General features: G+C 28.4%; 2 protein-coding genes and 1 pseudogene across 2 annotated transcripts; 2 read left to right on the top strand and 1 right to left on the bottom strand.

Moving 5' to 3' along the window:
• The first annotated feature begins 673 nt into the window (after nt 1-673).
• Nucleotides 674-2417, top strand: LOC124919076 (probable protein phosphatase 2C 63). Its single transcript, XM_047459255.1, has 4 exons — nt 674-1032; nt 1127-1503; nt 1587-1826; nt 1909-2417. Exons 1-4 carry the CDS (start codon nt 777-779, stop codon nt 2185-2187), a joined length of 1152 nt encoding a protein of 383 aa, XP_047315211.1. The 5' UTR covers nt 674-776; the 3' UTR covers nt 2188-2417.
• A 2690-nt stretch (nt 2418-5107) lies between these two features.
• Nucleotides 5108-6065, bottom strand: LOC124919001 (upstream activation factor subunit spp27-like). The gene is made up of 2 exons (XM_047459137.1): nt 5637-6065; nt 5108-5417 (listed from the first exon to the last, which is right to left on the bottom strand). Exons 1-2 carry the CDS (start codon nt 5949-5951, stop codon nt 5298-5300), a joined length of 435 nt encoding a protein of 144 aa, XP_047315093.1. The 5' UTR covers nt 5952-6065; the 3' UTR covers nt 5108-5297.
• A 9960-nt stretch (nt 6066-16025) lies between these two features.
• On the top strand, nt 16026-18144 carry LOC124940590 (annotated as a pseudogene).
• Nucleotides 18145-23072: the final 4928 nt, after the last annotated feature.

Below are 23072 nucleotides of genomic sequence, written 5' to 3'. Positions count from 1 at the left end.
AACACATCTAGTTAATCTATTAAATTGAAAATATAAAAACTGTTCTGTCCAAATTATAAAGGAAAGCAATAATCGCGTGTGCTCCAGTTTACGCGTATTTTATTTAACTGTATCCAATAAAGCGCGTCTATATAATATAATAGGGAAATTTGACCAAATTACTCTTCAATGCATTTATTTGATTTTTTTCCCACATAAAATTAAATGCGCCGGTGACATTTTTTTTTTTTTTTTTGACGAAAATGTCTTGTTGAGAAAAATCTATAATCGCGAGACGCAATCCCGGTTGCGGCATTCGCGAGATGCAATCTGCATTTTTGAAACGCAATTTTTTTTTTAATTTTTTAAAATAAAAATTTGCGTCTCGCGATTGTAAACTTTTCACAAGACATTTTTGACTTTTCATATGGTATTTGGTTGCGTCTCGCGACCGACAATTACGTCTCGCGACAGGGACAATTTTATCAAAAAAATAAATAAATATAAAAGTGTCATTAATGCATTTAATTTTATACGATGTAAAAAAATCAAATAAGAACATTTTAAGTCATTAGTAAATTTTTTTATAATAAACCCTCCAAACCTTCTAATATAAAAAGAACAAAGTAGGGTTTTTTTTCATTTTCTTCTCATTCTCTCTCTCTATACTCTCTCTCTATACTTACAGACATAAACACACCAAATTTGCTCGAATCTTCTTACCGAACAACAACAACGTTATTCGTCGTGTTCAATCAAAGGAATCAGATCCTGTTTGTGAGCGGAAAACAGAAAGTATGATCCGATTGATGTGTAGACCACTGGAGCGATGTTTCGGCCGGCGAGGAGGCGACGGTCTCATGTGGCAAATGGATTTGAAGCCTCATGCATCAGGCGACTTCTCAATCGCCGTCGTTCAAGCCAATTCCAGCCTTGAAGATCAGAGTCAGGTTTTCACTTCACCGTCGGCTACTTACGTTGGAGTTTACGACGGTCACGGTGGTCCTGAAGCTTCTCGTTTCGTCAATAGGCATATGTTTCCTTATCTTCAAAGTATATATATATATATCTGATTTCTCTCTTTTTACTAACTGTTCAATGTTGTTATGTTGATTATTGATTGCGTTATATTTGTTTTTTAATGAAGAATTCTCGAATGAGCAAGGAGGATTATCAGCTGATGTAATTAAGAAGGCGTTTCATGCTACAGAAGAGGATTTTCTAAGTCTAGTGAAGCGATCATTTCCGGTTCGACCACAGATTGCTTCAGTTGGATCATGCTGTTTAGTTGGTGCTATATCAAATAATGTGTTATATGTAGCAAACTTAGGTGATTCTAGAGCTGTTCTTGGCCGAAGAGCTCCTGTTGGTTACCCTAATAAGAAGGTTGTTGCTGAACGTCTGTCTAGGGACCATAATGTAGCGTATGAAGAGGTAAGGAAGGAGGTGAAGGCACTCAATCCTGATGATTCAGCAATTGTTGTCTATTGCCGTGGTGTTTGGAGAATCAAAGGCATAATTCAGGTATATTTATTGATTGGTTGGTTTATAGATCTTAGAAATTGTGCAGAAGATAAACTATAACCGTGTTTGTGCTTGTGTTTCAGGTATCAAGATCGATAGGAGATGTGTATTTGAAGAAACCCGAGTTCCAAAGAGGAGGACCTGTTTACCCTCAATTTGGTAATCCAATTTCATTAAGAAGACCGGCACTATCAGCAGAACCTTCAATCCACATTAGAGAGCTGAGGAAAGATGATTTATTCATTATATTTGCATCAGATGGGCTTTGGGAGCATTTGTCTGATGAAGAAGCTGTTGAAATTGTATTCACTAGTCCAAGAGCAGTAAGTTAGTTATCTCTTTATTTCTTTCTCTGGAAATTGATCCCTTTTGAAATTTTGTATAATGATTTTGTTGCTGTTGCAGGGTGTAGCAAAAAGACTAGTTGGAGCGGCAATTGAAAAAGCAGCAAAGAAGAGAGAAATGAGATATAAAGACATAAGGAAAATAGAGAAGGGAGTAAGACGCCATTTTCATGATGATATTACTGTGATTGTTATGTATCTTGATCATCATCAGAAACTATCTGCTGACGTTGGTTGTATCAGTCCTCCCATGGACATTTTCTCCTATGCGAATGAAGTAGTAGTTGTTGAAGAAGAAGAAGCTCATCGTTCTCTTCTGTCGGGTAACAGATTACAGTAATAGAAATAGTTTGGAATTGAGAAATTGGTCTAAAACTTGGTCTAAAACAACAAAAAATGCAAAATTACATTCTTTAGTTTCTTTTTGGGGTGAGGTTTTGTTTTTGTTTTTGTTTTTGTTTGTGTGTGTTCTCTTATAGAAGTCACCCCCCTTAAACTATAGTTGATGGTTGTAAATCAAGATTAGACAATTAAAACTAATTGAACTGACAGTTCCTTGTTTATCCATCATTTATTTTCTGTTATTCTTTTGGCTATAATGTTTTGTTATAAATTTGCATTGCAATTAAATTGAATTATGGGTGGAATGTATAGTTTTATAATACGCTGTCCGACACGACCGTGAACTGGTTCGTTGAACGATCCGGTTTTTAACTTCGTTATGGTTACATTTTAACCCGGTCAAAATTTGGTATGATCAGACAGAATGTTATCTTCTACTTGATGCATTTCTCTTTTTATCCTGTCCCTCGATGACTGTGGTTGTTTGCTGGGAACCAAAGAGGGCGATCATTCTCACCTGATGACTCTGACCGTTTGTAGTTCTACAAAAAAAAAATATATATATATATATATATATATATATATTTTAATTCGTATTGTCTCTTATTAATCAAATTTGTAATGTGGTTAATTTTATTTTTCATCCTTACAAAAAAAAAAAAAAAAAAATACGTTCGGATCAAAGTAAGACTAAAAAAATTCGAGTGGAAAGTAAACTTATAAAAGCCATCAAATTGATAACAACTGAACCGGCAAATCGATGAACATTATATCTATATTTTTAGACATTTATAAATAAATTATCATATTTTAGTAATTCTAGTACCTTTTATCTCGATTGAACAGACTATCTCATCAAAGAAACAAACTATATATATGCTATGATCAAATCATTTAAGATTGAATAATGTAAATAAATTTTGTAATGAAAATTTAAAAAACTGATAAGTTTTAAAACACATTATTTTTTGCAAACACTATCTATGAAAATGAGATTTTGTGTGATCATAATTTTTTTTATGAAATTGGTTAATGTAATTTGTATAGTTGGAAAAACTTATTAGGCTAATCAGATGGTCATTTTGATTTTAAAAGTTATTTGAAAATAAGAAATACGAGTAAAATTAGCCGGATCAGATTTGTTGTCTCGAATTTTTTTAAATTCGAATAATATTTTCAATTTTAATGCGACTCATGTTGTTTATACTCTCCAATTGTGTTGTTGATATTTTTTTAAGTCCGTGTCCATCTCCTTCTTTGCAGTAAAGAATATAATCCTATCATTAGGGTGAGCAAATGGGTAAAACCAATCCGTTTTGTCCGATCCGTATTAAATTCAAACTAAGTTTATCCTATCCGTAATCCAAACCATTTTACTAATTAATACGGATCAGATACGAATTGGATTGAAAATGGTTTGGATAATTCAAACTAAAAAATATTTATATATATCAGTTTGAAATTAGTCAACAATTTAAAAAAAAAAATTAAATTTTTTTTTCAAATTCGAATTTTTAATTATTATTAAATTTGAATATGAAAAAAATAATAAAAATAATAATAATAAATAAAATAAAATAATAATAATAAATAAAATAAAATAATAATAAAAATAATAATAAATAAAATAAAATAAATATCGTTGTAAGTGATGATAAGTAAAATATATATATTATATTGAGATAAATTTAATTTAAAGAAAAAATTAATTAAAAAAATATATTTTTATTTAGATAGTTTGTATAATTTGGATAATCCTAATTCAATCCGATTTAATTCAATCCGATCCGATCTCAGTCCAATCCGAAATATCCAATCCGAATTAGTATTTAGGATTCAGATTGAATTGAATTTCGGATTAAACCACCCAATATTCAATGCTCAACCCTACCTATCATATCTTTAATTCTTTTTATTTCTAATAAATAATTTTTTAAAATTCATCTTTAAAATAGATGTTTTTTTTTTTTTATAGGTAATCACTAATAATTTTTATTAATAAAAAAAATCCACACTCACCTATACTTAATAATACCCGGATAAAAATAAAATTTAGTTTGCTCATTGTTATGAAACTCCATCTGTTTGTCTTTATAGTCAATTTAAAGAAATTGCGTGATTATTTTCATTAGAATTTTAATATTTACAAATCTGTATTATTTAACTTAATATTATTTTTAATATTTAAAAATTAATATTTTATTTATAATTTCATATTTAATTTAACGAGAATTAACTTTTACTCTACTAATAATTAAAAAAAAACTAACAAGAATTTATCAATTGTGGAGCTTCCTGTACTTTTAGGCAAGGTTACAATTTCAACATTATATTTTTATTTGAGGCTTTAATTGTGTAGTGTGTCAATTATTTATGAAAGTTTACATTTCTTTCAAAAAATATTTGGTTAATGCGATGAACTAGCTTTAATTTTTTTTTTGTCTTACTTTCCATTTTTGTTATAAGACCACCATTTAAACCAAAAATAAAACAAAATCATATTTTCTAACAAAAGTTAGCCAAAAAGATTTTTAAGTGATGCATTATAAATAATTGGGTAATATAGCATTTTTAGTTACACAACTAGACATTGTCCTAAATATATATGACTTTAAACATTTGCAAACAATATCCTTAAGACATGGTTATATAGTTTGTATCTTTGAAAAATCAATTTCCTTGTTAAAATAGCAAAATTCACACTTTTAACCTTAGCAATGTTTCAATTTAGTAGCTCTAAATTTTCAATTTGATGTATTGATTTTCAATATCTTTGAAGACTTTAATTGAGACTTCCTTTGATTTTGTCCTCACTTGTAGCAAACTTAAGTATTTTTTAACGCTAATCTTCAATGTTTTAGTAGCAGAGATGTCATAAACAATTGTAAAATTATCTAATAACCGACTAACCGAGCATATATCCAAATAAACCAAATCCATGTCAAGTAACATCCAATACCAATCCATGTCAAGTAACATCCAATTCGATTTAAGCTTGGTCCCCTACTTGTTACATAGTATGCAGCAAATCCCTAATACAAAACCTAGATAACACATGTAAATTGACCAAATCTACTACTACTACAACTACAAAAGAGTGGATTTGAGTTACTTAAGAAAGTGGGGAGTGATGAGCTTTGCAATCTCAAGGAACCCAACTCGATCTTTATCATTGAATATCTTCTTAAGGTTATCATCACAGATTATGATCTTCTTGTTCTCAGGATCCTGATAATAATGCAAATCAACATCAAATTTAACTTTAATAGAATGATAATTCAGATACATTTCAATACTACTTGAACACACTTGAGAATTCAATGATTATGCTTCTTAGTTCAATCATCTTAGCTAGCTAATCTACTGTTTGAGATTTTTCAAATTTCAGTTAACATTAAACAAGCAAAGACCATATTAGGGTTTCTACTTAAACAATCCGAAAAGTACCTGAAGGTTTTGCTGTTTGATGTAATCCCAAATCTTTTTGAGGGTTTCAGTTCGAGCGATTTCAGGGACGCCGCCAAGGAAAGCTTGCATTTCTGGGGAAACTCGTCGAGGCTTCATGATGCCTGTAGGCTCTCGCTTCGCCTTCGTCGTTGCAGGCTTAGCCGCTGCAGCAATGGATGAAGAACGACGAGTTGACGACAGCAGGGGAAAGCGACAAGGCGTAAGCGGCGGAGTGGCGACGGAAACGCGAAGAGAGGACGAAGTCGTGTCACCGCATATCAAGAAGCTTGAGCACATTGCGAGAGGAATCGCCATTAATAAACGGCTATTTCTTCTTAAGATGATGTTTCACAAGAAGAAAAATGGGAAGAAGATAAGAGACCAGACTGAAATTTCCAGACAAAGGGAGAAGAGGGGTTTTTGTTTGTAAGCCCTAGGATTTGTTTGGTTAACTTATTTTGAACTCTAAGAATGAAAATTGTAATTTCTAAACTGAAAATTGTATTCATTTTATTATATATTTTTATTAAATATTACTTTAAGCCTACCCTACACTTAATTGGTCTAAACTCAAGTATTTTTAATTTATCATTTCTTATCAATCAATTATTTAAATAACCTATTCAACTCTCTAAACTAACCTATTTTAATGTTTAACTCAGTTTTTTAATTAATTATTTTATTTTTTTAAATTATTTTATTTATATTTAAACTCATTATTAAAGATATGAATTTAAAATATATTTAAATTACAATATTTACAAAATTATTTATATCAAATATATATTTTAAATTATCATTTTTACAAATTTAATTATTTATATTTTAATATGTATATTTACAATTCAATCATTATTTATATAATATAATATAATAAATATTTTGTCGCGATTAGCTTATTGTGTTCACGTTGTTACTGGTTAGTTGTTTAGTGTTGCTTATCAAACGTGCGCACGATCGGCACGATTGACACAATCGACACAATCGGCACGAACAACACGATCAACTCTAATTGCTAGGCCGGTCATTCATCTACAAAGCTTGGTTAGTAGGTTTAGGGTTTACCCTGATTTGTATAACTAGGATTTCTAGTGTAGCCTATTCTGTAATTGCTCTTCTTTGTTGCTTTGTTGCTTTGTTCTGTTTTTCATTAAAACGGGAAGAAATAAAATCAATAAGTATAAGGAAGTCAAAGAATTTATGATGGAATGTTTAAGAGAGGTAGCTGTCTGAAAAGAAAATTAATAGGATTGCTGAAGAAATAATTCAAGAAAAATAGGAATGTAGCAAAGGTAAGGAACCAATTGCTATTAAAATTTCTGAAGAAAATGCTGTAGAAAAACAGGGAAGAAAGAAGGAATTTGGAATGTTCGTTATAATAAAAGAGTCAACTTGTTTGGTCTTAATACTAGATTACCAAACTCCTAATGCATGCTAAGAAGGAGAAATCACAATCAGTAAAGAGAAAGTTCAACAAATAACAGTCCAACTCAATATTCATTATCTCTAGGACTGAAATTTACTAAAGAAAATAGAATATGAGGAGATAGTTAAATGGTCCGTTGATGCAATGAAGGAGTTGATGAAGGCTCCCAAAACCAAGACCTACACTATCAGGAGTAATTCAACATGGAAAGTCAATGAGGTATGAAAGAATAAAGTAAAAAAGAAATATGAAAATCATGCCTACAAAGAAAAATCTACTTGGGGGATATCCAAACAAAGAGGTACTCAACTGTTCTTTTGAATTTAAACTGTCTTCTAAAGTAGAGGAGAAATGTATTGAAGATTGAGAATTTGTGGTGGTTGGAAACTTCATTGGGAAAAACATAGTTATATTCCTAACTACCAAAGAGCCTCTAATTAAACATGGGAGAAAATGGCTTGAAAAAGTTTTTGCAAACATACACGACCTCTACTTCCTACAGTTCAAAAAGAGCTCAAATCTAAAAGAAATCTTGAAGAATAAGCATACTTACATAAGATCAAATTGCATGAAGCTAGAAAAATGGTCAAAAGAGATGAATCTACAGAGCAGACCAAAGGAAACTGCCCAAATTTGGTTCAAGCTCTAGAACATTCTAGCCCACATGTACAATGCTGAAGCGATTAGTCACTTTGCAGGTACAATTGGGAAACCATTATATATGGACCCAATAATAGAAGGAGGAGAGCACTTGTTTTTTACTATAATTAGCATTGAATTGCATCCTAGGAGTGTCATTCTTCCAATGAAAATGGCAGTTGTTGACAGAAAAGAAAAACGCAATGTCATGAAGATCTCTTATGAATGAGAACCAAAAAGGTGTGTTTTCTGTATAAAACTAAAGAAGAAGAGCAGAAAAGTCAAGAAACAAAAAAGAAAAAGAAGAAAATAGGGAGGCTAAACTCAAAGATCAAACATTTATAGAAGAAAGCAAGAAGGATTCTGAGAAAAAGGAAAGCAGTAAAATAAAGAAAGTAAAGGAAATTAAGGTGAAGAGGAAAATAAAATTTTATGTAATGCAAAGGATTAGGCCTAAAATGGAAGATGAACCTCAAATTGTTATTGAAGAAACTCAAGATGAAAACACCTAGAATTTCAAAGCTGAAACAGAGAATTCTAAATCCAATAAAGAAGATTCCAAATCCGATGTAGATTCTGAAGCTGGAGCTGAAGATAAGGAAGACAAGAATACAGAAATTCAAGTTAAAGATAACAAAGGTAAAAGTCCTGAAATTTTCAGAAAAATTTCTTTCTATCAAATCAAAACGGGCTCGTACAAAGAGAGAATTCAAAATGAGAAACAACAATACTCATCATCCTCTTCAATACAATTTCCTTTTATCGTTAGAGGAAGAGGAAGGAGAAGAAGGCGTCTCAATGAAGATAGATGGCATGCGAAAATCCCAAGTTGAGATAGTTAGGTTTGAATGTAGTCTTTTTTTGTTTGCAATCTCTCTTTTTTTTATAAGGTATGAATGCTACTAATTAGTTTTTAAGAGTCTTTTGATTGTCATCCTTAATCATAGTTAGAGTTTGTCTAGCTTTGATTTCTGACCCTCCCACTTTTGAGAATTTAATGAAATGGTTTTAACCGTTTTAAAAAAAAATATAATAAATATTTACTCTATTATTCTTATAATAATTGATAAATACTAATAAATTTAAAATATCTTAACTATAATAATATAATAATTTAATAATTCATAAAAATGATTACAATTATTATTTTCTAGATTATTGACGATTTTGTTTAAGACATCGTTCACTACGTTTCGTATGACCTTCTTGATCACACCTCCCACAAAATATATTTTTTTATGAGTTATCCATCTCAGTTTGAATACGCTAGCTTAGACTTCATTGGCTACGTCTCATAATATATGACCTTCATGATCACATTTTCCATAACTTATAATTTTTTGTGAGTTATTCATCTTAGTTTGAATACGCTGACTTATACCTCATTGGCTACGTCTCGTATAACCTTCTTGATCGCACCTCCCAAAAATTATGAATTTTCGTGAGTTATCCATCTTAGTTTGAATACGTTGACTTAGACCTCATTGGTTTTTATTCTTTCTCAATTTTTTTGAACATCTCTGAAATTGTTAATACTAAATTTTATATTAGGTTTGTTCGTTGATAAGCATTTGTGGCTTATGTTTTTATTATTGTTTCTCAAATGCTTAATCTCGTTATGTTTTGACTTTGTTTGGTAACACTTTTAACGATCGTATTTTTGTAATGTTTTTGTCATTTTATTTAAATAATTCTCATTTATATAATATGGGATGAAACTTAAAAAAAATAAAAAAATTACATAAAATAATAATTGAAATGAATATATATATATATATATATTTATATTAAAATATAAATAATCAAATTTATAAAAATAATAATTTAAATATTTTAATAAAAATAAAATTTATATATAGATATATATTTAATAATGAGTTTAAATGTAAATAAAAAAATTGAGTTTAAATAGTAAAATAAGTTAGTTTGTAAATGGATGAACAAAATAAGTATAAGTTTAACGGAAAATAAGATTAGTTTGAAAATTGGTTTAGACCCTATTATTTTTTAAATTTTCATTTATTGTTAAAATTTACTTATTTCTTGAAAATTGATGATATCAATTATATATATATATATATACCTAGACTATTCTAATGCATATATTAAACTTGTCTAGATCATCACCCACGGACAAGAGTTGAGGATGATAATAATAACATTGGATTTAAATTTGAATGGTTAGAAATAATGTCTTGAAATAAATTACAGAAATATATAACATTTGTATAATGAATATACAAATTAATGTTTCTTGAGAAAATTTTCATATCAAAATTTATTAGCTTATAAAACAAAGTTTTAACAGCATAAAAACATATGTGTTAATAATCAAACATATTTATATGCAATAAAGACTTATCTTTATTTGTTGATTCCTTAAGATGAATCTTTTTCATTTTTTCTAAATGAACATCATCTCTTTCGCAACACCGCGACTCGTATTTCTGAAACATTAAAGACAGAAAAAATATTCGATGGCGCAAGCTCTTAAATAGCTTAGCACAAAGAAACTGTTTTAAGATTGTTAGAAATAATGTCTTGAAATAAATTACAGAAATATATATAAAATGATGTTACAAATAAATGAAATAAATAAAATATATGAAGAACAATATCACCGAATAAATTGTTGATTCGAGGCATGTGCTTAGCACATTTCCCTTAAAATAGTTATATCGTCTCCAGTTTGTGCTGGAGCTTATCGCAGATGGCTGTCTCCCAGGGTACAACGAATCCTGTAGTGATTCTGCACTGAAATCACTACTCGTCGAACTTGATCAGCGTACCTGAACTATCACCGGGTTTCAACGAAAATATCGAACAAAGAACTTGAAGAACACTCACAAAACAAGAAGAAGACTTTTGGAATTCTAGTGTGAGAAAAAGTATAAGATAATGTAGTGTTTGAGATTAGAGATGAGATGTTTTATACTGTTAAAAAGTTAAACTTTCATAAAAATAAAATCAACCATTAATCTTTGATCCAACGACTGACCTTGATTGCTTCTTCATTGCCCTTTGTATTTTCTCTTCGATAGAAAATACACGTTACATGATTTTCTTGCTAATAAATTGATAGCAATAAATTGATAACAATAATATCATGAAGGTTACAATGACAATTAACAAAATTAAACATATTTAATTTGATAATTGTTCTTCAAGCCATTAAATGTTAATTACATAATTAACAAATTAATTATAATAATTTAATTATTTGGATCAAATTTCACTTTAATTCACGTTTGAATTTCATGTGAATTTTGTTTGAATTTCATCTGATTTTATTTACCCAAATTCTCATTTCCATTCATTAATGGAATTTATGAATTAGTTTAAAATTCCAACAATCCCCCACATTAATGGAAATTGAAAGATTAACCCGGTGAAAGGTTCAACAGTTGAATTCTACATATGATAGGTATGTGTAACCCTTTGAACCTTCCCTTATGAAAGTATATAACTTTACTAGCCGATTAGTAGACTCGATGTCCTTGAACTATTCTGCCATTTGTATAAACGATTACACACTTTCACATAAAATTCTCCCTGATACATGTCAAGCTCTCATGGTTGTGTCCATTTTGGCCATGTAACACGCGCCTGGTTCTGTGAGAGGGTCTAGAATTGAGCCGTGCAATTCTTTCGAAGCGGCCCCACTTCTCCCTCACATAGGTGATCTCTTTGCTCACAAAGAATCATTAAAAGCGATATACTTATCCTCGTCAAAATATATATTGTTTCGTTATAGGATTAATCCTCAACAATAACTTTCCAAGTCAGTACAATTAGGTTGTCCCATTGAACCTAGTTCTTGGGATATGCAGTCTACATAGGTTGGATTTTCCTTCATACCAACTTATAGTAGGCTAATTTCTCAAAAGACTTCAAACTATCTCTCTATTCAATAATCTTATTAGTGGATCTACAATGTTATCTTTGACTTACATAGTCAAATTTGATAATTCCATTAGCGAGTATAGTCTAATGACATTATGTCTAAGACGTGTATGTGTAGACTTGTCACTGACTCTAAACTTGTCCAATTTCTAATTACTATCACAATAATTAGAAATTTATGTTGATACATTCTTAGTTAACCTTGGAACATCTTCTAATAAGAAGCATAGTCATTCGTACATGCTTATCATTTAATTTTTTTATGAAAATATTGTTTACTTGGCTAACTAGTAGACAAAATGTCTTTGAACTATTATGTCTTTGTGTAAACGATTATATATTTTACATAAAAATATTTTATTTTTCGACATAAGTCAAAAATATAGATTATAACGTTTAATCTATCCATCATAAGTTTCTTAGAAGATTTCCATACGTAGATTGCACTTCTAAGTGTAAACATATTCACTTTAAGACGTAAAGTCTTTCATTTAATAATATCAATATATCATTTGATAACAACATGATAATTCATTTAGTACAATTCATATCCTTTATGGATTTAATCATCTTTATCGTAATTTTCAACGATAAAAATATCGTACAAAAGACATGTAATGAAATAATTTTCATTGTCTTCATGATATATATAATTGTCACATCCACTTTTTAATAAAAGTATGATCAAATTTTCACATCATTATTATAAAATTTATTATAAGTCATATCAAGACTTTATAAACTTTCCTTTTCATTTATTTCATAAATATTTTTGAAGACATTGATTCTTCAAAATTTTTATGAAAGTAATGTCAAAACATGATACGTTTCTTGATTTCAAAATCCTCAAATTTTAAATATCGATTTGAGCACCAACTCAGCAAATATAAACAAGACATTTTCTTGTTATTTTCTTTCTTTTTGTAAAGTTGTGCAACTTTATCTTTTATAGTGAACATATTTCTCTAACAATAAATTATCTTTTTATTTATCATAATATACACAATTGTGTTATAATCAATAAAAATATTTGCCCCCACATTCGTGTTGATATCCTTTTTAAATCACACACATTTATATGATTTAAATCAATGATTTTCTAATCAAGAAATTGTCACACAATTCTTTTACAAATTTCTTTTGTTATACTTATCATACATTGAATAAGATAACTATATTATAAATATTTAATTAAAATAAAACATAATTTCTATATAAGAGATTAGAATGTTTATTCATTTAAAAATCATTCTTCACATAATCTCTACATAAGAAATTTAAAATATTTAATCAATTAAAATATTTATTTTAACACTTCATTTCTATAAAAAAATTAGAATATTTAATCAAATAAATATTCACCGTATCACATGATTTCTACAAAATAATTCATAATGTTTCAAGCATACTTGACCGAAGTCGCTTAAACATTTATTTTCGGTTGCACGTTTGCATCCCATAATATCGGCTCGTTTGCCACATTATTCTCAAATCAAACACAAATTTTCATGTAATTATTAGATTTCAAAAACATCAAATTAAACAAGTCTTTATGACGAAATCGAACTGTGTATATCAAATATATAATTGAATAACATAATCAAATGATATGTCATATATATTATAATTACCTCATATACCATTAAGCAAATACCTTTTAAAATACATCAATAATTTTGAAAATTAATTTTTAATCAAATATAAAATAACTAATTATTATAAATAATTATTAATGTCATCAATTTCTTAATTAATGACGACTTTTAACTTTCTACCGGAGTTATTGTATACCAAAAGACACAATAATTTTATGAAAAATGTAGAATTTTCTAATAAAATAAAATAGACATACAATAATCTTTATTCATGTATGTATATAAATAACAAGTTAATCATACCTATTATGAATTAATAAGTTATCATATTATTAGTTAATATGCATGTTATATATATATAAAATCAATCACTTAACAACACAATATATAACTACAAATGTACTTCATGTCTATCATGATTCATCACATAATTTCTATAGAAAGAAATTAAAATGCTTCAAAATATTAATGACAACATCATTTTGACAAACTAAATTTCTATATAAGAAACTATTAAGTGTCCCAATTTATTTCATAATTTCTGCACAAGAAATTAGAATGATTCCAACATCAATGATTAAAATCATTTAACGGACCTCATTCATCTCTCATATTCTTTTACACAAGAAATTGGACAATGACTAGAGTCATTTTAACATGTTTGATTTCTACAAACAAATCATTAACCATCTTATTCATCTCAACACAAGAAATTAAAATGATTTTCACATCAATGACTACCTCATGCATCTCCAACATTAATGGGTAGTAATTTTAAGAAGTCTAATATCTATAAAAAAATCATTGACTACCCCATTCATCTCCAACATCAATAATGACTAAAGTCATTTTTTTAATTATTCTAGTTTTTATCAAGAAATTATTGATTATCCATTCAACTCATAATTTCTATACAAGAAATTAGAATGGTTCCAACATCAATGACTAAAGTTATATTAACTAGTCTGATTTCTACAAAGAAATTATTAAAGATTCCATTCATCTCATAATTTCTACACAAGAAATTGGAATGGTTAAAATAAATTATTGATTCAAACAAGAGACCTCCCTTCCTCAAGGCACCATTGCAAATGAACTTCGAACCACTACGCCAATGCGCCATTACATTGTTAAACCGCTTTTATGAACTTTTGTCTTCTTTCCGGAAATAACTTATACTTCATATATGACTGGACTTTGTCAAAAAATAAATATATACACATTTAAAACGATAACTTATTACCGGAGTAAAATGTAATATATAAAACAATGTATAAATAAATATATCATCTCTCTATTATAATTAATTATTTAAAACTGAAACCATATTTCTCAATTATAATTAATTTTAACACCATGAATTTAATAAAAATTGAAAGCTAACATATTAGTTACTTTCTTATTTTCATTCATTATTATTAATAATTTTAATAACCAAGCAAATCTTTAAATAAGACTAGAACAAATTAAATTATTGTGTTCTAATTTATTTTCTATATAACATTTGTATAATGAATATACAAATTAATGTTTCTTGAGAAAATTTTCATATCAAAATATATTAGCTTATAAAACTAAGCTTTAACAACATAAGAACATATGTGTTAATAATCAAACATATTTATATGCAATAAAGACTTATCTTTATTTGTTGATTCCTTAAGATGAATCTTTTTCATTTTTTCGAAATGAACATCATCTCTTTCGCAACACCGCGACTCGTATTTCTGAAACATTAAAAACAAAAAAAAATATTCGATGGCGCAAGCTCTTAAATAGCTTAACACAAAGAAACTGTTTTAAGATTGTTAGAAATAATGTCTTGAAATAAATTACAGAAATATATATAAAATGATGTTACAAATAAATGAAATAAATAAAATATATGAAGAACAATATCACCGAATAAATTGTTGATTCGAGGCATGTGCTTAGCACATTTCCCTTAAAACAGTTCTATCGTCTCCCGTTTGTGCTGGAGCTTATCGCAGATTGCTGTCTCCCAGGGTACAACGAATCCTGTAGTGATTTTGCATTGAAATCACTACTCGTCGAACTTGATCAGCATACCTGAACTATCACCGGGTTTCAACGAAAATATCGAACAAAGAACTCGAAGAACACTAACAAAACAAGAAGAAGACTTTTGGAATTTTAGTGTGAGAAAAAATATAAAATAATGTAGTGTTTGAGATTAGAGATGAGGAGTTTTATATTGTTGAAAAGTTAAAGTTTCATAAAAATAAAATCAACCATTAATCTTTGATCCAACAACTGACCTTGATTGCCTCTTCATTGCCCTTTGTATTTTCTCTTCGATAGAAAATGATTTTCTTGCTAATAAATTGATAGCAATAAATTGATAGCAATAATATCATTAATGTTACAATGACAATTAACAAAATTAAACATATTTAATTTGATAATTGTTCTTCAAGCCATTAAATGTTAATTACATCATTAACAAATTAATTATAATAATTTAATTATTTGGATCAAATTTCACTTTAATTCACATTTGAATTTCATGTGAACTTCGTTTGAATTTCATCTGATTTTATTTACCCAAATTCTCATTTCCATTCATTAATGGAATTTATGAATTAGTTTAAAATTCCAACAATAATATGGAGTAAATTAGAATAAACTAACTCTATTTTGCATGTTTTTGAATTTAAAGAATTGACGCTCCTTGCCTCCTTGGACATTCCCCGTTCTTTCTAGATGGTCCAGTCCCGTCGTGATCTCCTACTTTTCAAGCACACGTTGGGAATTTCCTTACATTAAACAATTACTCGTAAAAAAGTTGAGATTTTTTGAAACGGGATGTTCTTGCCTATTGCACGTCGTTGGGTGGAAGACGACTCTAAAGGAGATCGCGGTTACGTCTATCTTTGGCATTTCGTCAGCATCTTGGAGGTCTATTAGTGATTCCGTCCAAGTGAAGGTGTTAATCCTTCCCTTATTGGAGTATATTGGCGCGCTTCTATCCATTGGATTCTCGAGGCGCTCCATTGAACGTTGGATGAAAGGGTTGAGTATCATATATGTGTGATCGTCTAATCTGATGGCTATTGAGATTTCACTTATACTTTCAATTATACATGATTCCCTTTGATTCGGCTCATTAGATTGGCTCTCCCCCGTACATTCAGTCACACTATCATAGCCTTTATCTAACTTTTTTTTTTCACGAGAAATCAAGCATCAAATCAATAAAAAAAATATTTTTATTCAATTATTTGTTCATTCATAGTTATTTATTTATTTTGGGATCTATTTATTTATTTTGAGACCGTCATTTAAAAGAAATGTTTGGGATAGAGAATTTAGAAGAGAGAATGACGTTGATAAAATTTCTCTATATTCTCTCTTATATTTTTCATTTTTTCAATCAATAACTTTCCTTCATCAATTTCTCTCTCATATCAATCCTAAGACCTGTCCTATTTGGTTTATTTAAGATTAAATTTGATTTTTCTCTCTCCTTCTCTCTATCACTTCAATCATTTCATTCATTTCATTACTCTATTTAAAATATCATTTTACCCCTATCATTTTTTCTAAATTTTAAATTAATAAATCCTATTACCCAGTGATACGTTCCTAATTTTTAACAACAATGGAGACTTAAATGTCCCAAAACCCATTATACCCAACTAAACTTATTCATATTTCATATAGGGTTTTTGGACACTTTAGCCAAAATAAATCAAATACATTAGAAACTCTATAAAATAATACACCTGGGACGACCAAAATTTATTAATTAAAAGAGTTATTAATTAATCGATAAATTAATAATTATTAATTTAAATATTAATTAATATTTTATTAATTTATAGTAAAATACTTAGTTTACAAACACCTTTAAGCTTTCACTTAATTATTGTATACAATGCATGTAATGTATATCAAATAAATGACCCAATTTAAAAGAAACCTTCAATTTCCCACCTTATTATGCTTCTTGTATTCAATGTATTACTTTATGGACATTAAAAATATTTTCTATATAAACAAGATCAAAATACTGTAGGTTAACACAAACAAATCATACACACAACATGGCTTACCATCTTAAAGGTGTGAAAAAAACAACAATGATAGACGAGATTCGAAGAACATTATGCAAGCACAACAAGGATAATCCAAGTCTCACTCAAAAGCAATTGCAATAATGAGTTCATAACTGTTGCTATTTGCTGTAATGAGGACGGTTCAGAAAAACTTCCTTTATGGATTATTGGGAAATATGCTAAACCAAGGTGCTTGAAGAATGTAAACTTGAACAGTCTGAACCTTGTGACGCGAGGATTTTACGAGCTTTTAAGAAAAAAATAGTTGGAAGAAAAATTCTCTTGATTGTGGATAATTGCCCTGCTCATCCAAAAATTATTGAAGGATTACGAAATGTTGAATTTTTATTTTTGCCACCAAACACAACTTCAAAAATTCAACCTTGTGATGCGGGAATCATATGAGCTTTTAAGATACATTATCGTCGTCAATTTTATAGAAGTCTTTTGGAGGGTTATGAATTAGGGGTTCCAAATCTAGCAAAAATAAATGTGTTAGATGCAATAAATCGTGCAATTTCAGCATGGACTATGGATGTTCGTGCAAATACAATTGCGAACTGCTTTCGTCATTGTAAACTTCGATCAACAGATAACGCGACTTTTGAGAACTCAGATGAAGGTGGTGAAAGCACTCAAGAACTCCAGAATTTGATCAAAGAGTTGGATTATCGCAATGCAATGGATGTCAAAGATTTTCTGACTTACCTAGAAGAAAATGTAGTTTTACAATGGAGCCCCCTTCGCGAAACGAAGCTATTAAAGTGACAATCACATTGAACAATTTCTTGTTGAGATATGAGAAAACAACACCAGAAGTTCTTACCATGCTAAGGAAAATTAGAGACGAAATTCAAGGGAAATTGATTTCAACAAAAATACAAAAGACAATTGAGTCATTTTTCAAAAAACCTTCATAAATCATTCATGTAATATGCTATATATAAGGAATTATTAATTTATATTTTATATGGGGTCTAAAGAAATTATCAAAAATGTATTATCTTATAATTTTAGCGAATTATTAATTTAGCACCCTATTCCCGAGTCGAGACCAGCCAAAAATATTATCTTAGAGAGTTTATTAAATAATCGAGTATTAATTTATCGAGTTTCTACTGTAAGCCTATTTCGGACAGGCCGCTAGTCATTTAATTAAATCGAGATCCAATACAACACCAATTTTTGAACTAACTATTTTATTAAATCTCATGCAACAAGTCCATTTATGAATTTCAAAATTCATTTTAAAATATGGTCGAGATTCTTAAACTTTCAAATTCGAAGTGTCTAAAATATAATATTTACACTATCAAATTAATTTCATGTTATACGTATATTATGGGCCCATTTGATTGTAAGTACTAAAGGGTATAACACTATTAATATAGTATAAACTAGGAAAAAAACTCATTTAAACGTATGTAATTGTACAAGTAATTCAGTTAAACGTACGAACTAATAAAAGTTTATTTAAACGTACGTACTATTAAAAACTAGTTCATCTAGATCTAGCCTCTATTAGTAATTATGGTTAATTTTTTTAAAACAATTTAATATTTATTTTTTCTCATTTTTTTATTAATTAATTAATTCATTTATTTCCTTTTACTAATTTTTCTTTTTGTTTATTCTTTTTCTATTAATTAATTAAGTCATTTATCTTCTTTTACTATTTTTTCTTTTGTTATTTGATTATTTTATTTTTATTTTTTTTATTATTTTACTTCTTACTATCTCACATAGATTAATTTAAAATTATTTAGTCTTTTTAGAGAATTAAAATTATTTAGTCTTTTTAGGGACTAATACTTGAATCTTGTAATGCATAAAAATAGTTCAATATTTATTATAATATTTGATTAGATAGTTTATATAACAATATATTTATTTGTTCTTCTTGTAATTTTTACTCAAATTTGTATAAATATGACTAGTATAGAATTTGTGTTCAACTTGTGAAAGAATAATTTGCACAGCAAATAAAATTCTTTGAAAAAAGATTATACAAGTAATTATTTATTAAAATATACTTAAGCAAAATATGAAAATATTATAATATCAAAACATTGAATTGCTTTATACATTACAATATTCAAGTATTAGTCCCTAATAAAAGATCAACTAATTTTAAAATAATTTATGTTGATATAAAAAAAACAAAATAATAAAAACAATAATTAAATAACAAAAGAAAATAAGGAATAGTAAAAAGAGATAAATAAATTAATTAATTAATAAAAAAGAATAGAAAAAATAGTATAAAGAGATAAATAGATTAATTAATTAATAAAAAAAGGAGAGATAAAATGAATATTTAATTAATAAATATTGAAAATTTAAAAATAATTAACCATAGTTACTAATAGAGGCTAGATGAGTCAATTTTTAATAATATATACGTTTAAATAAACTTTTATTAGTTCATATAACTATACCCATAGTATTTTTATAGTGTTTGTTAGGATTTTACAATTAGTATAAATTTATACTTTTATATAATTTATACCTCATATTTGATATAAAATTGTAACTAATCCCACTAGGTAGAACACTTTTTTATATTATTCAATTTTTAATTTATCATTATATTTTTTATTAATATTATATATAACTTATTATTATATAATATATTAAATATATTTTATTTAGTTTTAATATTATTATTATTATATATAATTAATTTTAATATATATTTTTAAATAGTTCAAAATTTTAATTAAAAAATATTTATTTATTTTTATAACAATAATTTTATTAATTATTATTTTAAGTTTATTTTATTACAATTATTAATAATATTCAAATTAAATAAATATAATTTATAGTTTATATTATAATTAAATTTTTATAATTTAATTAAATTTTCATTAATTATTAAATAATAACAGTATAATAATTTATAATAATAAACAATATTATTTCTAATATAAATAAATATAAATAATAATAATATATATAATAATTTTAAATTCATATTTATACAATATACCACATCTTTATATTATATATCAAACAAAAATTATAAACCATATGCAATTTACAATTTATATAATTTATACCAAACATTAATACTCTATATAATTTATACAACATTACAATTTATATTTGTATACAATTTATACCCTATAATTTGTACCACGTATGAAAAACTATATATATGAATGGATGATGAGGGATGTGACTCACATGAGTGCTTATGCTAGTCACCTGAATTAATTTATTATATATGATATGTTAGGATCGGTGTTGACAATAGAGATTGAGTAGACTATTGTGAACAACTTACCAACTTCAATTCAATTTTAACTATGTTAAAATTCAATATCTATTTTTATTCTTCATAAATCTTTATAAACACTTAAACAAGTTCAAATGCGGAACCGTTTGTTGGATTTGAAGCTTCAGATGAATAAATGTCAATAACAGAAAGTAAAGAACACATGAAGTTTTATGGATGTTCGGAGATAAAACTTCTACGTCACCCCTTCTTCCTCAATAAGAAGGATATTAAGTAAAAGACTTTGATTTATATAGAACACACTACACAAACCCAGTTAAAAACCAAAGGACTTCACAACTGCCTGCTTCTGAACTTTTAACTAACTCTCTGTTGAACATAATACCCTCTATTCAACTTACAACACTGAGATTTCACAAAAAAAAACAATATACTAATTACAGAGTAATCACATAGTGAGTAATTTGTGCTTGAGCTTGAGAGATTGGATAATCAAGAGAGAGCTTAAGCAACCTGTAAGACCAGTTTCTTGGAGTTAGAGTCACTACTTTGTCCATTGTCCTTGAGCTTCTATTTATACTTGAAGTGCACCAACGGTCGAAACTTCTTTGAGGACACATGTCCTCCCTTTGTTGGACGGCCTCCAATAGTACAAAGGTACATTAGACTGAGCATTAGGATCGTGGTCATACCAGACAGGTAGTGCACCGAATATAACGTGGGCAATTTTAATATTGGAGTACGTGGCAGTTGTTCATTCGTTGTTGTAGTTGAGTTGTCATACTGTTAAAAACGGTAACTATAGATGAGCCGAGTTACGTAGTTAGACGCTCCTTCGGACGTCTGATCAATTTAGACAATGTCTACTTGCGCTCCTTCTTTAGACCGCGTCTAAGGAGTTAGACGACGTCTAACTACGCTTTCCTTTAGACCACTTCTAATGGAGTTAGACCGCATTTAACTGCGCTTCCCTTTAGACCACGTCTAAAGGAGTTAGAGCACGTCTAACTGCGCTTCCCTTTAGACCACATCTAAAGAAGTTAGAACGCGTCTAACTGTGCTTCCTTTTATACCACGTCTAAAGGAGTTAGACTGCGTCTAACTGCACTTCCCTTTAGACCACATTTAAATGAGTTAGACCGCGTCTAATTACGCTTCCCTTTAGACTACGTCTAAAGGAGATAGATTGTGTCTAACTGTGCTTCCCTTTAGACCACGTCTAAATGAGTTAAACCGTGTCTAACTGCGCTTCCCTTTATACCACGTCTAAAAGAGTTAGACCACGTCTAACTGTGTGCTTTAGACTTTGTCTAAAGTAACAAGACGTCTGAAGGCGCCTGCTTCAAACCACGTCAGAAGAGGTTAGACGTTGTCTACCGACCAAAACGTCTGCCTACGTTTCTTTGAGATGTGCCTACACAAAGACAATTTCACATTTTAGTCTTATTTGTTTGCAGCATTAAATTAAGCTATTCAACTTTGCATAACTAAGTTTTATTTTAATTAATTCGCACATCATCAAAATAATATCAACTCATAATTAGAACAATGTTGATTTAAATAAACTTATTTTCTAAGTTCATTTTTAATTGACTCAATAATTTTCCTCTTTTTGATGATGTTAAAACTTAGCTAGAAGATTGATAGGATCGGCATAATCGATAGAGATGGGGGTCTAGCTATTGATGATGGCTTCGGATAAACGATTTGATAGAAATCCTGTAAGGGATTTAAATCACTTTCTATTTTTCACAAATCCTTGCAAACTCTTGAACGATTCAAGTGCGGAAATGTTTGCTCAGGTTTGAAGCTAAGAATCAACGAGAGAATGAATGACAGAATGTAAATGACACATCAGTTTATTTATGGATGTTCGGAGCAAACTCTTCTACGTCACCCCTTCTTCCAACCACCAAAAGGATTCACTATACGTTTCTTAGAATCAAATACACAGAACAAACTCTGTTCAACTTAAGTAGAATAAGTTATCATGTAAATAGAAGTGAAGCAAATTTCACTCGTTAATGCTTGTTTCATCTTTTTTTATTCTCTAGTTGGGTTTACATGAAGGTGTAAATGCTTTTACATGAAGGTATAAATTCTTTTACATTACTATGTTAATGGTTTTACATAAAATTTACATGCATATATTTCACTAGGTAGCGTTTATTTCACTCCTATTAGCGCTTGTTTCACTCCTATTAACGTTGTAAATACCTAATGAAGGAAGCTTCACTCGTTAGTACTTGTTTTATCTTTTTTTATTCTATAGTTGGATTTATATAAAGGTGTAAATGATTTTACATGAAGGTATAAATGCTTTTACATTACTGTGTTAATGATTTTACATAAAATTTACATGCATATATTTCACTAGATAGTGCTTGTTTCACTCTTATTAGCGATGTAAATACCTAGTGAAGCAAGATTCACTCGTTAGCGCTTGTTTCATCTTTTTTATTCTCTAGTTAGGTTTACATGAAGGCGTAAATGCTTATACATGAAGGTATAAATGCTTTTTACATTACCGTGTTAATTATTTTACATAAAATT

The sequence above is a fragment of the Impatiens glandulifera genome, chromosome 1, assembly GCF_907164915.1.
Source record: "Impatiens glandulifera chromosome 1, dImpGla2.1, whole genome shotgun sequence".
In the NCBI taxonomy this organism is placed as follows: Eukaryota; Viridiplantae; Streptophyta; class Magnoliopsida; order Ericales; family Balsaminaceae; genus Impatiens; species Impatiens glandulifera.
The sequence above is the reverse complement of the archived record's forward strand: the minus strand, read 5'-3'. Positions and strand labels throughout refer to the sequence as shown.

Bases quoted from the DNA above. Each gene is read 5' to 3' on its own strand.
- LOC124919076 (XM_047459255.1), top strand. From the start codon at position 777: ATGATCCGATTGATGTGTAGACCACTGGAGCGATGTTTCGGCCGGCGA. The intron at 1,504-1,586 runs GTATATTTATTG...CTTGTGTTTCAG, and splicing joins GAATCAAAGGCATAATTCAG to GTATCAAGATCGATAGGAGA. The intron at 1,827-1,908 runs GTAAGTTAGTTA...TTGCTGTTGCAG, and splicing joins TATTCACTAGTCCAAGAGCA to GGTGTAGCAAAAAGACTAGT.
- LOC124919001 (XM_047459137.1), bottom strand. From the start codon at position 5,951: ATGGCGATTCCTCTCGCAATGTGCTCAAGCTTCTTGATATGCGGTGAC. The intron at 5,418-5,636 runs GTACTTTTCGGA...CATTATTATCAG, and splicing joins TCAAACAGCAAAACCTTCAG to GATCCTGAGAACAAGAAGAT.